A 12,746-nucleotide genomic window follows, 5' to 3' on the forward strand; every position below is an offset into this window, starting at 1 on the left:
GTGAGATGGGGCTGCTTCTTTGCCTCCCTGCGCTTATATCCCTAGCCCACTTAGAACAAGAGACAATCCAAAATGATAGTACATATTTGTGTATCCCTCTGTCTTAACTAACTCAGAAGCAGCAGGTATGGGGACCGTAGCAGTCACCATTTCAGCACCTATACATAAACCAGGTCAGGTAGTGTCTAGCAGAACTGAAGACAGCCACTGGGTTGTTCATTGAAAGGTACAAAGACTTCACACAGGAGGCCAAACTAGCTTGAGATTCAAAGGCTTTACTGTTGTAGCAACACTATTATATGAGCCCCTTTCCCAGTTGGGGCTATCCCTACCCAGCCCCACATGTCGGTCCTTGATACTGAGAACATTGTGAGGGAGGAAGAGAACCTCTTAACGGTTGGAGGGGGGCTATTGGGACTGCTGAGGGCTAGGGTCATCTGAGTTTAAGGGCTCAGTGTGGTCAGGGCTGAGGACACTTGGACTCATTAGGCTCAAGATTTGGCCAGGTCTTTTAACTTCCAAGCTATGTGGGGTCTGAAAAATCTTTAGAGCTCAAGATTTGAGAATGTCCTGCCTTAGGGCCTAGCATTGAAGTATGGAAGACTAGTGAGTCCCACATTTGGGTAAGAGGAGTATCTTGGGGTCCAGTTTTGAGATTGGCCACAGATGCTCTGGCTTAAAAATCCAGTTTCAAGGCTGGAAGTAGGTGACTGAGTCTCAAATTCAGGACCAAGGAAGACTTTGGTCCCTAGGTAACAGGGGCTGGAGGCTAAGAGATGACTAGTTTGGGGCTGCAGTGATCAATCACAGGTGTCTCTTTTTGGCTAGGCCAGAGGACTCTAGGCACCTATTTTAATGGCTAGGAAAAGGGTTGGTCTTGGGTATGGGGTGGGGGTCCTCTACATCCAGGGAGTAGATGCCAAGGGCCTAGGATCCAGCTTCCTGCTCCTGTCCCAGTGCCTCTAGAAGCAATCCCATTGGTGTCCGCTTTAGACCGATGCTCTCGATCTTGTTCTCAATCTTGTTTTTAAGGTTTCTCAGGCGCAGTGAAGCATGCAGCAGGATCACTGTAGGCGATACCAAGAAATGGGGGATTCACTCAGAGGAGGACTAATGGAGTGGTGAGTTCTCAAAGCCTGCTGTGGGGGATGTGGCCAGGAAGGACATCCCAGTAAATTGGGACTTGGACAGTTTAAGGCACTTAACCCTGGAAGACCCACAAAGGTAATAGAAGGATGCTCCCAGAGGACCAAAGCCAAGGAAGACACACTTAATGGAAGCATGTCTGTCCTCCAGGGTTTCTAGCCCTCTCTTAGTTCAGAAACCAGTGCCAGGCAGGCCTGATGTTCAAGCATGAGCTGGCCATCTTCCCCAGCTCTAGCAGGGAGAGTCGAGACTCACAAAGCACAGGCGCTGTGATGCAGAGCAGGAAGGTGAAGGCGCCACCCACGGCCCAGAGAATGAAGAGGCTAATGGCAAGTACTGCAGCCAGGCAGGCAGCAGGGTGGCTGCGACGGCAGCGGCGCACAGCTGCACGGGTTTCAGCAGCCCACACCAGCACCCCGAGAGCCACCACCACTACCAGTGCGCTCAGGAGGGTGTGCAGCGGACGAATGTACCTGCAGGAACAAGAGCACTCAGCTAGCCTCATTGTACATCCAATTCAGGACCCCAAGAGTTTTGTTCCCTGTCTTTGGAATTAGCATCCCGGTATAGTCTCACCAGGCCCCTCTCCACTCCAGCAATTCCTGTGGACTCTCAGTTCCTCCTCGACCCTCACTTCCTGCTAGAGGTCCTAGGCTGCCAACACTTCTCTGGTCTTTGCCTTTCAATCTGCAGGATTTCTTTCTGGTATTCCTACATCTCCTCTACGTTGATTTTAACCCTGGCAGATCCCCCATCCGGGCCTGCAGTCAGATGTAGGCACCTTCCAGGTGTCATTCTCCTTCCAAAGGCCCCCCACTACCCTAGTTTTTTATAGAGCCACCCTCCTCCAGTTGCTTGGTTTCAGTCCCTCTCTCACAACCCTGCACAAGTCCCTCTTGATCATCTGTTTTTGGCCGCAAGCTTCTCAAGTCTAGTAGGTCTTCCCTCTGGGCCCAATAGGAGCAGCTTCTCTACCAGCTCCCTTCCCAAGCCCTGACTTACTACACCTCCACCTCTGGATTAACCCTTCCAGGGCTCCCCTAATCTGCCCTATCACTCATATCGCTGAACCTCTTAGATACTCTCACATCCCCATATCAGTCCTTCCTTAAGTCCAGAGTCCACTTCCTAGCCCACATTCCACCTGAGCCCTCCTCCCTTTTCTACCCAGGTCCAGTGTCTTTCCTCCAGACACCTCCCCCATCCCACCTCCATGGCCCTCCTTATAACAAAGATCTGCTTCCTTCAAATTTTTCCACCCATGCCCCCCAAGACCTTCATATTCTCCCGAACTCACACTACTCAGTCTAGCATTTCCCTTAGATCCCCCTCCTCCTCAAAGACCCGCAAGTCCACCCTGCGTCCCGCTAGTATCTTCAGCCAATCGCTACCTCCCTCCCTCACCCGGCCAGCGCAAGACTGATGCCAAAGCAGAGAAGGTAATTGGTTTGGTAGTAGAGGAGGTTGTTGATGACGCGGTGACACCATCGTTGTGGATCGCCTGGATCAGGAGCCGCCAGACGCGCAGACCCCAGGACAAAGTCGTCTAGGGCGCGCAGCGGTGGCAGCCGCACCTCCGACATCCTGCGGGTTGTTGGACCAGCCCGAAGGGCGGCGAGACTACAACACCCAGTTATCACTCACAGCACCGTGAGGCACATTGGGAAATGGAGTCTAGGGAGCCGCCGACTAGCAACGTATGCATACTGCGCAGCTGCAAACATGAATGTGACCAGAAACTACCAACTCCAGTAGCAGAGCCTGCTGGGAAACCAAGAGTCGCCACGCGGCGAGCAGCTCAAAACTCGAACTTCTCTTTACCCCTGGGCGGGGCACCACGCTGGACAGTGCAGGCTGGGGTTGACTCAACAATGAATATGCTAAAACTAGGAAGTCAGATCCCAAGCTGGCTTCCACTTCCGGACAGAATCCTAAAAGGTTACACTGCTCCTGGGAAAGCATGCCCCACCCTTGAGGTCAAGTCATAAATGCCACTCAAAGGCCTTTTATTCATATACATTACAGAGACTTTCTCCTGGTAACCATTATTTTTTAAATCCTTAGGTTGGATTAGTATAATCCCTTTGGGTCCCTGGTGTTTTCCAGACTAGGAGGCCCAGGGACAGACTAGGCTGTCCTCTGGCCTTTAACACTTCAGTCACAAAAAGTGCTCGTGGAAGCGAGCGGTTTATTTAGACACAGCTGTGTTTGATGCAGAGTGAAAGGCTCATTTATGCTTGCTGGCTGGTTCAACACCCTCAAGACTCAGTTCGGCCGGCCATCGGTACTGTAGGTTCCCAGTACAGCTGCCAGGATGCTTTAGAAGTCATCGTCATCACAGATGTCAAGGTACACGTCAAAGGCCTCTCTGTTGCAGTTTCCATCAGGAGTGAAGACATATTTGTGGAAGGTCCCATCTACACAGATGGCTGGGGGGTGGTGGTGGTTAAGGTGTTGTGAAAGGTTAGGTGCCCAGCCACATACCCCAATCCTCTCGGGTGTCCCACTGGGGCTAATAGTCTAACTCCAGGGCCCTGCCCAAGTGCCACACCCCCTTACTAATGGCATCATGTTCCAGTTTCCTCCAGCTCTGATAGCCCTTAAATTCTTTTAGGGGACCCACTTAGTACCACCAATCAAGGTGCTGCTGTCACTCACCAATTACAGAATTGACATTCTTGGAAGTATTTCGACCAAAGGCGCAGATGCAGGCTGACTCAGCAGGCACAGTAAAGCTGGCCAGGCTCCACTGAGAGTCTACGTATTGCCCAATCATAGGTCCCACTTTGCCCACACGAGCCAGCCTGTTGGCAGCATTTGATAAGTCCAGGTATGTCACATGGCCAGAGGGATTGGGATAAGAGGGGTGAAGATACTCACGCAGAGCGGCGGTTAAGGCGGGTGTCTTTAAGAGCAAAGATATGGACAGTGCCCTTGTCACTGGAAGCACAGAGGAAGGAGGAGTCATGGCTGAAGTTAATGCTGCAAGACAGACCCGTAATGACGTCCACCATGATGACTTGTGCTGAAACATAAGCAGCCCACCACACACATCCTGCGCTCACCAGTACAGGGTGGCAGGGTCGGTGCCTCTTCGAAGCTCTACCAGCTTTTCCTTGGACTGGGTATCAAAGAGACGAATAAGGGTGCCCTTCTGGGAGGCTGACGCCACTACAGTGCCTGGCTGGTTCAGGGACACACAGGCCACATCACTCTGATGTGCATTGATAGTGAATGGCGCTGATGAAGTACCAGGCTTTGTGCTTGCGAGATCCTGGAGTAGGAGGGAGCAGATTGGGCTTGGGGGTGTTAACGGAGGAGGGACTAATGTTCCCAAAGACAGGCAGTTCACCCAGCTCTCCACCCTTGCCCGCTGGCTGGCTCACCACAAGTTGCAGACTTCCACACTTGTGTCCAGGAAACACAAGCAGCTGCTTCTCCAGGCTTGGGCAGAGGTCACACAGCCCTAAGTGGTAAGGATGAAGTGGGGATGGGCAGGTGAAGGAGAGGCCAAGGCAAGGCCGAGTCTCAGAATGGACAGAGCTGGATGAGGGAGGGCCGGATTTAACCCTCCGTGGCATGGTGCCCCATAGCAACCTCACAGGGGTAAGGTTTTGCATTGAACTCTGCTCGCCTGTCTGAACACCCAGGGCTCATGGACACACCTACCCACGTTCTCAATGAATGCTTTCTGCTGTCAGGTGAGGCAGGACAAGGGCAGGGAAGAGGAACTGACTGTGGGACTGGAAGGGTACAGAGCCTATCCCCCAGCAATGTCAGGATGCCCCTCCTTCTCTTAGCTCCTCCTCTCCTTCTTCCTTTCACAGCCTCACAGTCTTACACCAGCATATCTGGGTCTTCTCACCCTTGGGGTTGTCCCGAGTGTCAAACTCAAACAGCTTTCTTGGACTGTCAGGGAAGGAGTACACATAGATGCGGTTCCTCAGCACAATCACAATCCTGGAGACATCACACATAACACAGAGGCCATAAGGATGGGCCAACTGCCAGCAAGGGGAGGAGGTGGCGGGGGTGGAGGGCGGGAGGTTACCTTACTTGTTGTGGGAACTTCCTGCCCCCGCCCCTGTCCCCAGTCTTCATCAAGCTCACTTGTCATGGCGCATGCGCACAGCCAGCACTGGCTTGGTGAAGGTGAACTCCAGCACCAGTTTGTCCTTGGAGTCCTTGCCTTCTCGGGCATCGTCCCAGATCAGCACTGCCAGGCAGATGGGTGGGTTGGTGACAGGCAGACTGGGGGGCCCACTCCTGCTCCTCACAGGATCTCAACCACTTGCTTCAGCTTGCATCAAATAGTCAGTGTGTGCCTCATACCGCATGAATACTTGTGGACCAGATCTCTGATAAAGCGCATTCTAGAACAGCTATATCACTTAGAGGTAAGAAAGTCAAGGCTCAAATGAGCACAAGAACAACCAGTTACAGGATTGATACTCAGGCCTACTTCAGGCTCCAGAATCCAGTCTATACCCTCAGGAGAGTCCTGTGATGAATTCTGAGGGTTCTGTGACTCACCCAGGACAACTCTTGACAGATATTGGTGGGGTCAATATGAAAAAAAAAGACCTTAAAACAAGATGGTACTTGACACTCAAACCAAGAGAGCATAAGAGAGACAGCTCCAAGTTTTGAATGCCTAGTAATTGTGTAATCTTGGGTAAGTCTATTAACTGAGCCACAGTTTTCTCATCAATAAAAATGAGGACAAGGAGGCCGGAGTATGGCTTAGTGATAGAACATGTGCAAAGGCCTGGGTTCCACCCACAGCACGAAAACGGAGAGAGACTAGCAGTATTTCCTACCACACAGAATGAGCCAGAGATGGTGGGGCACATCTTTTAATCCTAGCAGTTTGCATTCAGCCTGGTCTATGTAGAGAGTTCCAGGACAGTCAGGACTATGGAGAAAGACCCTGTCTCAAAAAGCCCCACATCAGCCGGGCGGTGGTGGCGCACACCTTTAATCCCAGCACTCGGGAGGCAGATTTCTGTGTTCGAGGCCAGCCTGGTCTACAGAGTGAGTTCAGGACAGCCAGGGCTACACAGAGAAACCCTGTCTCGAAAAACCAGAAAGAAAAAAAAAGCCCCACATCACCAAAAAAGAAAAAGAAAATCCTCATAAAACTAAATCAGCTAATATATAAAGTGTGGTGTGACGGCATTAGGCTGTAATTCTGGCTCTTGGGAGACAGACCTACTCAAGGTCATACCTGGCTACAAATGACCTAGTCTCAAATTAACATACGTTTGTGTGCAAAGTACTTAGAATAACTAGTCACAAGACCTTGTCTCCAATTAACATAGAGTTTGTGTGCAAAGTACTTAGAATAACTAGCAGGCTCCCGGTGCGCGCCTTTAGTTCCAGCACTTGGGAGGCAGAGGCAGGCAGATTTCTAAGTTCGAGGCCAGTCTGGTCTACAAAGTGAGTCCCAGGACAGGTGACAGACAATAAGTGGTTTTGCTGTTTGATAGTGCAGGGGATGGAACAGAGGGCCTTGTACAGAACAGGCAAGTGTTCTACCACTGAGCTATACCTCCAGCCCCAATAGCACTCTGTGAGTTTGAGACCAGCCTGGTCTAGAAAGAACTAGACAAACCCTGCCTCAAAAAAAAAAAAATAATAATACCAAAGAGACGAAACATTTTAATGACTTCATGACTTTCCAACTGTGCCTTACTGTGGGACTCAAGAGGCACTGAGGACTTTATCTGCCATGTCCTCAGGGTGTATGTGGGAAGGGAGGAATTTGAAGAATCTGGGTCAAGTATAGGATGAAAGCGCTTACCTGAGATCTCAGAGAACTTGGGGCTGCTCCCACCGCCCACCAGGGCCAGCAGGTTGGATCGGTGCAGCATCTCTACCAGGCCCACGCTGCCTACCTGCTCGTGGTCTGGACAGGGAGCAGGGTGTCAGGAGAGGTCCATGCCAATGCACACATCAGCCCTTCTGCCCACTGCCCCACCGCTATAGCCACTCACCAAGATGCCCCTTCTCCATCAGTGGCTCCACATTGTAGATCCGTACACCTGTCTCCATGGCGCAGCAAAAGCAGCCTGGGGATGAAAGGAATCAGTCAGACTCCCATATTTTGGGGCTCATAGTCATCCCTGGCCCTTCTTTTCCTTCTTTCCCACAAAGACACAATCATAAGCTTACTTTGATCTTGGTTGAAATGTAGGCTGGTCACACCTCGAAGTGGCTGCTGAGTCATGATGCAGGACCGCCTTCCTAGGCGCAAGAAAAGACAGCATTGTGAAGAGTTCCCCAGTGTCCTCTCTGAAGTCCTACAACTTCTGTCCCCCAAATGATTTCTTCTTCCTCACCACTTGGTCTATTTTGTTTTGAGATAGGGTCTTGCTATGTATCCCTGGCTGTCCTGGTACTCCCTATGTAGCACAGGCTGGCCTTCAATTCCCAGCAGTCCTCCAGCCTCCACTTCCTGAGGGATGGGATTATTGGCGTATGCCACCACGCCTGGCTTCCTCCCCATTTTGATACTTTTCTTTGCCAGACTGTAAAAAACAAAAACAAGTGGAGGATACCTCAGAGTATCTGTTTAAACCAAGACCACAGGCAGAACGTATCCCGGCCCATAATGACAAAAAAGACTCACAACAGGCACAAACACCAAGCCCGTACTGAACCCATCAGGAAATAATGGGGTAAGGAATATCCCATGGTACCTCCTCCTCCCTCCCAGCCATTCTTAGCTCTAACATCTGATATGACCTCAAACCTCTCTACAAGCTATTCATCTGCACACCGGCACCCAACTCCACCTGTCAATAAATAGTGGAACAAAAGCTAAGGTTTCCTGCATCTTCACTGCCATGAATGGCCCATCACCCACAGAACTTCCCTCCTCAAGCCCTTCTAACTTTATCTGGAGGCTTATTTGCCTCCAGGGCATCTCACATCCTCCCATGCAGCATACTTTCCCCAAACCCTTCTCTCATATGACCAACTCTGATCGCAAAGGCAAGCCTGAGAACCCCCTCCACTCCCTCTAGTTAAGTCCTAAAGACCAATCCACACCCTCCCCCACACCGGGGGAATTACCCTGACATTCCCAATTCTTCACATTTGACACATTCCATCCCCTATACTCTCTACCCAGGACCCCTGAGCTGACACAATGTTACTCACGAATCCCCTCCCCTTAAAATTTGTCCCTTTTGTCTCCATGCTATCTCTTGTAGGTTCTGCCCTAGAGCACAGCTACCCCCCCGCAAAAAAAAAAAAAAAAAAACCCATATCCTGCCTAGGAAAACCTCAACCTACCAATGCTGCTGCTCTGACTCCCTGCTCTAAACATTCCTGTCCTAAAAACCTCGTCCTTTTTTCAAATCCCATCTCTTCCAAGACCTCTCTTCAGGCACACCTATCAGCTAAGATCGCAAATCTACTTTTCTCGCGTAAAACTTGGGTCATGCTTCTACATGAGCCATACTTTGGAGAGCACTAGCTTCCAAGAGCCCTTTTTAAATCTCTGCTCCAAATGCCCACACTAACGAAGAACCCTAATTGAAACGCCTCACCTCTCCCAAAAGCCATGATCCTTTCCATGACAGCACCGACTCAAGCCCCCATATCCCCAGCCATCCATCACCTGTCAAGACCTCTAGTAGAAACACCCAACCTATGACCGTGACCAACCCTTGGATCTTGCTCCAGATGCGCGTCGCCTCTGCCGACTTGATCACCCCTCCCCGACCCCTGCCCTAGCCGTTGGTGCCGCCTGCGGCACAAATTTCTGACCTCCCGGGCTTTGGTGCCCAGCTCTGCTGTTTACATCAGGTCTTAGTTCCGGAGGAGGGAGTCTGTGACCGGAAGTGACTCATTCTGGGCAGAGACTCCAGCCAGGGCTCTTCTCACCCATTTGGCGGCCCTGTGGAGCATCCCGAGCAGTAGTAGAGTCCTCCGAGGGAAGTTCCGGAAAGAGAATGAGGGCGGATTAGGGGTTTGGAGGCACAAAAGACTGCCCAAAGGCAGGACTGTCTGAGGGAATCCGGGAGAGGGCTTTCCCCCCCTAAACGGAAGCGGGCCAAGCCTTGAACGCGGTAACTCACAGAGAGATAGAGGGGCAAACCTCCCAGGCTAACGAGTTCTCTGAGTTGGGCTAGAGTGGCTGTCAATGTTAGTTTACCTTGTGGCTCTGGGTGCTCCTGGCTGGAAGAAAAGATCTTGAAAGTTGAGATCGGCTTGGGTAGGGGAAAGATAAGAGTGGAATTTTACTTTCTTTTCCCCACCCTATTCCTAGCTCTTTACAAAAAGATCCTTTTTTACCGTAAAATGTGTGAGTGCTCCGGGCGTGATTGCTCACACACCTGTAGTTCTAGTATTGGCGAGGGACAGTCGAGGTTGTCTTGGGCTATAAGAGGTCCTGTCTTTTATCAAAAGGTACAAACGGAGAATGCTTACATGGAAACACAAAAGGCCCCAAATTGCACATTGGAAATATTAGAGTTTTGACGTAAGTGCAATATGCGCGACAGTTGTGAGAAATAATAAACGAGTTAGTACTGGTTGTTGAAACAGGATCAGAGGGTTTGTGCCATCCTGAATTACAAAAAAAAAGTCAATAAAAGGGAAAGAAGAATGGGGAACTACCTGGCATTTACCATAATCAGAGCCATATAGTTAACACTCTGTTTCTGTCTTTATTTATTTATTTATTTAATTTTTTTCGAGACAGGGTTTCTCTGTATAGCCCTGGCTGTCCTGGAACTCACTTTGTAGACCAGGCTGGCCTGGACTCAAACTCAGAAATCCACCTGCCTCTGCCTCCCGAGTGCTGGGATTAAAGGTGTGCACACCACTGCCCTGGCTTGTGTTTATTTTTACTGCCGTATTTTGTTTATTCTTTTGCTTTTGTTTTATGTGCATTGCTGTTTTGCCTGTATGTATATCTGTGTGAGGGTGTCAGGTGCCCTGGACCTGAAGTTACAGACAGCTGTGAGCTGCCATGTGGGTGCTGGGAACTGAACCCAGGTCCTCTGGAAGAGTAGTTAGTAGACACTTTTTTTCCTTAAACAAATGCAGTGTATATTATCCTTTACTGCTTTTTATTTTCTTTTTGGCACAGGCTAGACCCAAACTCTGTGCAGCACAGAATTGGGATTTACAGGGAGACAGGTGCCCATATAAGTACTAACCAGATCTGACCTGCTTAGCTTCCAAGATGAAGCCAGGTTGGGCGGTACAGGGTGACATGGCCATAGATTGTTATGACTTCCTGCTTTTAAGTATGGTTTTGATGCTGTTTGGTTGTAGTTTGGGTCATGGCTGGTTGGAATTCACTTTATAGACCAGGTTGGACTTGAAAAGACAGAGACCCACTTGCCTCTGACTTCCCTAAAAATAAGAATCAGTAGCCTGGTCTACAGAGTGAGTTCCAGGACAGCCAGGGCTACACAGAGAAACCCTGTCTCGAAAAACCAAAAAAATAAATAAATAAATAAAAATTGTCTCAGTGATGTTGGGTCACCTCTGTACCACTCTCATTCATTTTCTCTGTCTCTGTCTCTTTCTCTGTTTTTTTTTTTTTTTTTTTTTGGTTTGGTTTGGTTTGGTTTGGTTTTTCGAGACAGGGTTTCTCTGTATAGCCCTGGCTGTCCTGGAACTCACTCTGTAGACCAGTCTGACTTTGAACTCAGAAATCCACCTGCCCCTGCTTCCCAAGTGCTGGGATTAAAGGTGTGCGCCACCACAGCCTGGCCTAAAGACCTTTAGTCTTAATTACCCCTTCCTTTCTATGGTCCCTCCTCTATACTGACCTCCTTGCTTAATCCTTCTGTTGTAGTTTCCCCTGTATCCCTTTCTACGATTCTATTCTATATCCCATATCTTTAGAAGATTCCCTCCTCCCAGCTACTGTACCATTCTTTAGCTGTGCATCCACAGGCAAGTTGCTGAATCCCACTGAGCCCTGGCTTCCTTACCTATCAAATGTGTTAAACAACAATCACAGCCAACACTCCCTTTCTTTGACTGTTTCCATTTCTCTCTCTCTCTGTGTATATACATGTGGTGCATGTGCGTGTATGTATCATTTTGCTTGTGCGTGTAGGCACACATGCATGAGTATGTATACATGTGGGGGCCCAGTGTTGACATTGGGAACCATTCTCATTCACTCTTGTATTTTGTTCATTGAGGTGAAGGCTTCCAGGAAGCCTGATATTTTATTAATGAAAGGAGAAGTATCAGCTCAGGACCCAAGACCAAGTTCTCAGCAAAAAAAGAGATTTATCCCAGAGGGGCAGAGGGCAGGGAATAAGAGACAAAGACAAGAGATAGAGGAGGGAGGAGCAGGGGAAATGGACCAAGGACTGTCTCTGGAGAAAGCCAGACAGGCATAGCACATAGGAAAAAGGAGGTCTGTAAAGGTAAAAGGGAAACCCCACGTTAGGATGAGGTGTTTCATTTTAACTGGCCGTGTGAATTAGGGGAGCCAAAGGGCCACTTTTTTTTTTTTTTAGATTTATTTATTTATTATATGTAAGTACACTGTAGCTGTCTTCAGACACACTTTATTTATTATATGTAAGTACACTATAGCTGTCTTCAGACACACCAGAAGAGGGAGTCAGATCTCATTACAGATGGTTGTGAGCCACCATGTGGTTGCTGGGATTTGAACTCTGGACCTTCGGAAGAGCAGTCGGGTGCTCTTACCCACTGAGCCATCTCACCAGCCCCAAAGGGCCACTTTTGATTGCTGGATTTCAACAGTTTGATAGCTTGACCTTGTTAATCAGCATCAGGAGAAGGAAGTGGATAAATAAGGAATAGACCTTGGGGACTAGCTTTAGGAATGGAATCTAATGGTTTTTAGCAAGGCAGAGGGAATGGGAGAGAAGGGCAAGGCCTGCCAGAGCCATGCTGGCCATGCTCAAGCTGGCCAGAGTCCCTTCATATGTTAATTAACACGTAGTCTTCCCTTTAACCTCATCTTTTCTCTCTTTTTCTTTTCTTTTCTTTTCTTTTCTTTTCTTTCTTTTTTTTTTTTTTTTTTGAGACAGGGTCTCTCTGTGTAGCCCTGGCTGTCCTGGAACTCACTCTGTAGGCCAGGCTGGCCTCGAACTCAGAAATCCGCCTGCCTCTGCCTCCCGAGTGCTGGGATTAAAGCCATGTGCCACTACGCCAGGCTTAACCTCATCTTTTCTTAAAGATTTATTTATTTTATGTATGTATGAATACACAGTATCTATCTTCAGACACCAGAAGAGGGAATCGGATCCCATTACAGATGGTTGTGAGCCACCAAGTGTTTGCTGGGAATTGAACTCAGGACCTCTGGAAGAGCAGCCAGTGCTCTTACCTGCTGAGCTATCTCTCCAGCCCTAACCTCATCTTTTTTAACCTACTCATGATAGCAGTTGTACTGGCTAGTTTTGTGTCAACTTGACACAGCTGGAGTTATCACAGCTTCAGTTGAGGAAATGCCTCCATGAGATCCAGCTATAGGGTATTTTCTCAATTAGTGATCAAGGGGGAAAGGCCCCTTGTGGGTGGGACCATTTCTGGGCTAGCAGTCTTGGGTTATATAAGAGAGCAGGTTGAGCAAACTAGGGGAAGCA

At 49.2% G+C, this 12,746-nt stretch overlaps 2 protein-coding genes across 5 annotated transcripts; both read right to left on the reverse strand.

Moving 5' to 3' along the window:
- Nucleotides 1-255: 255 nt before the first annotated feature.
- Nucleotides 256-2,825, reverse strand: Praf2 (PRA1 domain family member 2). The gene is made up of 3 exons (XM_021153577.3): nucleotides 2,551-2,825; nucleotides 1,402-1,619; nucleotides 256-1,067 (listed from the first exon to the last, which is right to left on the reverse strand). The coding sequence occupies exons 1-3, from the start codon at nucleotides 2,727-2,729 to the stop codon at nucleotides 928-930; spliced, it is 537 nt and encodes a 178-aa protein (XP_021009236.1). The 5' UTR covers nucleotides 2,730-2,825; the 3' UTR covers nucleotides 256-927.
- Nucleotides 2,826-3,123: 298 nt separating this feature from the next.
- Nucleotides 3,124-9,066, reverse strand: Wdr45 (WD repeat domain 45). Of its 4 annotated transcripts, XM_085838297.1 has the most exons (12): nucleotides 8,821-9,059; nucleotides 7,488-7,676; nucleotides 7,321-7,392; nucleotides 7,143-7,217; nucleotides 6,950-7,054; nucleotides 5,257-5,362; nucleotides 5,012-5,106; nucleotides 4,533-4,612; nucleotides 4,212-4,420; nucleotides 4,027-4,128; nucleotides 3,805-3,950; nucleotides 3,124-3,575 (listed from the first exon to the last, which is right to left on the reverse strand). In XM_085838297.1, exons 3-12 carry the CDS (start codon nucleotides 7,373-7,375, stop codon nucleotides 3,466-3,468), a joined length of 1,083 nt encoding a protein of 360 aa, XP_085694423.1. In that variant the 5' UTR covers nucleotides 7,376-7,392; nucleotides 7,488-7,676; nucleotides 8,821-9,059; the 3' UTR covers nucleotides 3,124-3,465. The 4 variants fall into 4 exon arrangements, with proteins under 4 accessions (XP_085694423.1, XP_029329557.1, XP_021008849.1 ...); XM_029473697.2 differs by lacking the exon at nucleotides 7,488-7,676 and having other exon boundaries at nucleotides 8,923-9,066; XM_021153190.3 differs by lacking the exon at nucleotides 7,488-7,676 and having other exon boundaries at nucleotides 7,321-7,388.
- Nucleotides 9,067-12,746: the final 3,680 nt, after the last annotated feature.

Source organism: Mus caroli, unplaced genomic scaffold (genome assembly GCF_978045245.1).
Source record: "Mus caroli unplaced genomic scaffold, Mus_caroli_1 scaffold_5, whole genome shotgun sequence".
In the NCBI taxonomy this organism is placed as follows: Eukaryota; Metazoa; Chordata; class Mammalia; order Rodentia; family Muridae; genus Mus; species Mus caroli.

What these genes read in the sequence shown, in the direction of transcription:
- Praf2 (XM_021153577.3), bottom strand. Translation starts at nt 2,729, where the DNA reads ATGTCGGAGGTGCGGCTGCCACCGCTGCGCGCCCTAGACGACTTTGTC. An exon ending in ATCAGTCTTGCGCTGGCCGG is followed by an intron (nt 1,620 to 2,550) that starts GTGAGGGAGGGA and finishes TTGTTCCTGCAG; the next exon opens with GTACATTCGTCCGCTGCACA. An exon ending in CATCACAGCGCCTGTGCTTT is followed by an intron (nt 1,068 to 1,401) that starts GTGAGTCTCGAC and finishes TATCGCCTACAG; the next exon opens with TGATCCTGCTGCATGCTTCA.
- Wdr45 (XM_029473697.2), bottom strand. Translation starts at nt 7,375, where the DNA reads ATGACTCAGCAGCCACTTCGAGGTGTGACCAGCCTACATTTCAACCAA. An exon ending in CACTCGGGACAACCCCAAGG is followed by an intron (nt 4,613 to 5,011) that starts GTGAGAAGACCC and finishes CTTACCACTTAG; the next exon opens with GGCTGTGTGACCTCTGCCCA. An exon ending in GTGGAAGTCTGCAACTTGTG is followed by an intron (nt 4,421 to 4,532) that starts GTGAGCCAGCCA and finishes CTCCTACTCCAG; the next exon opens with GATCTCGCAAGCACAAAGCC.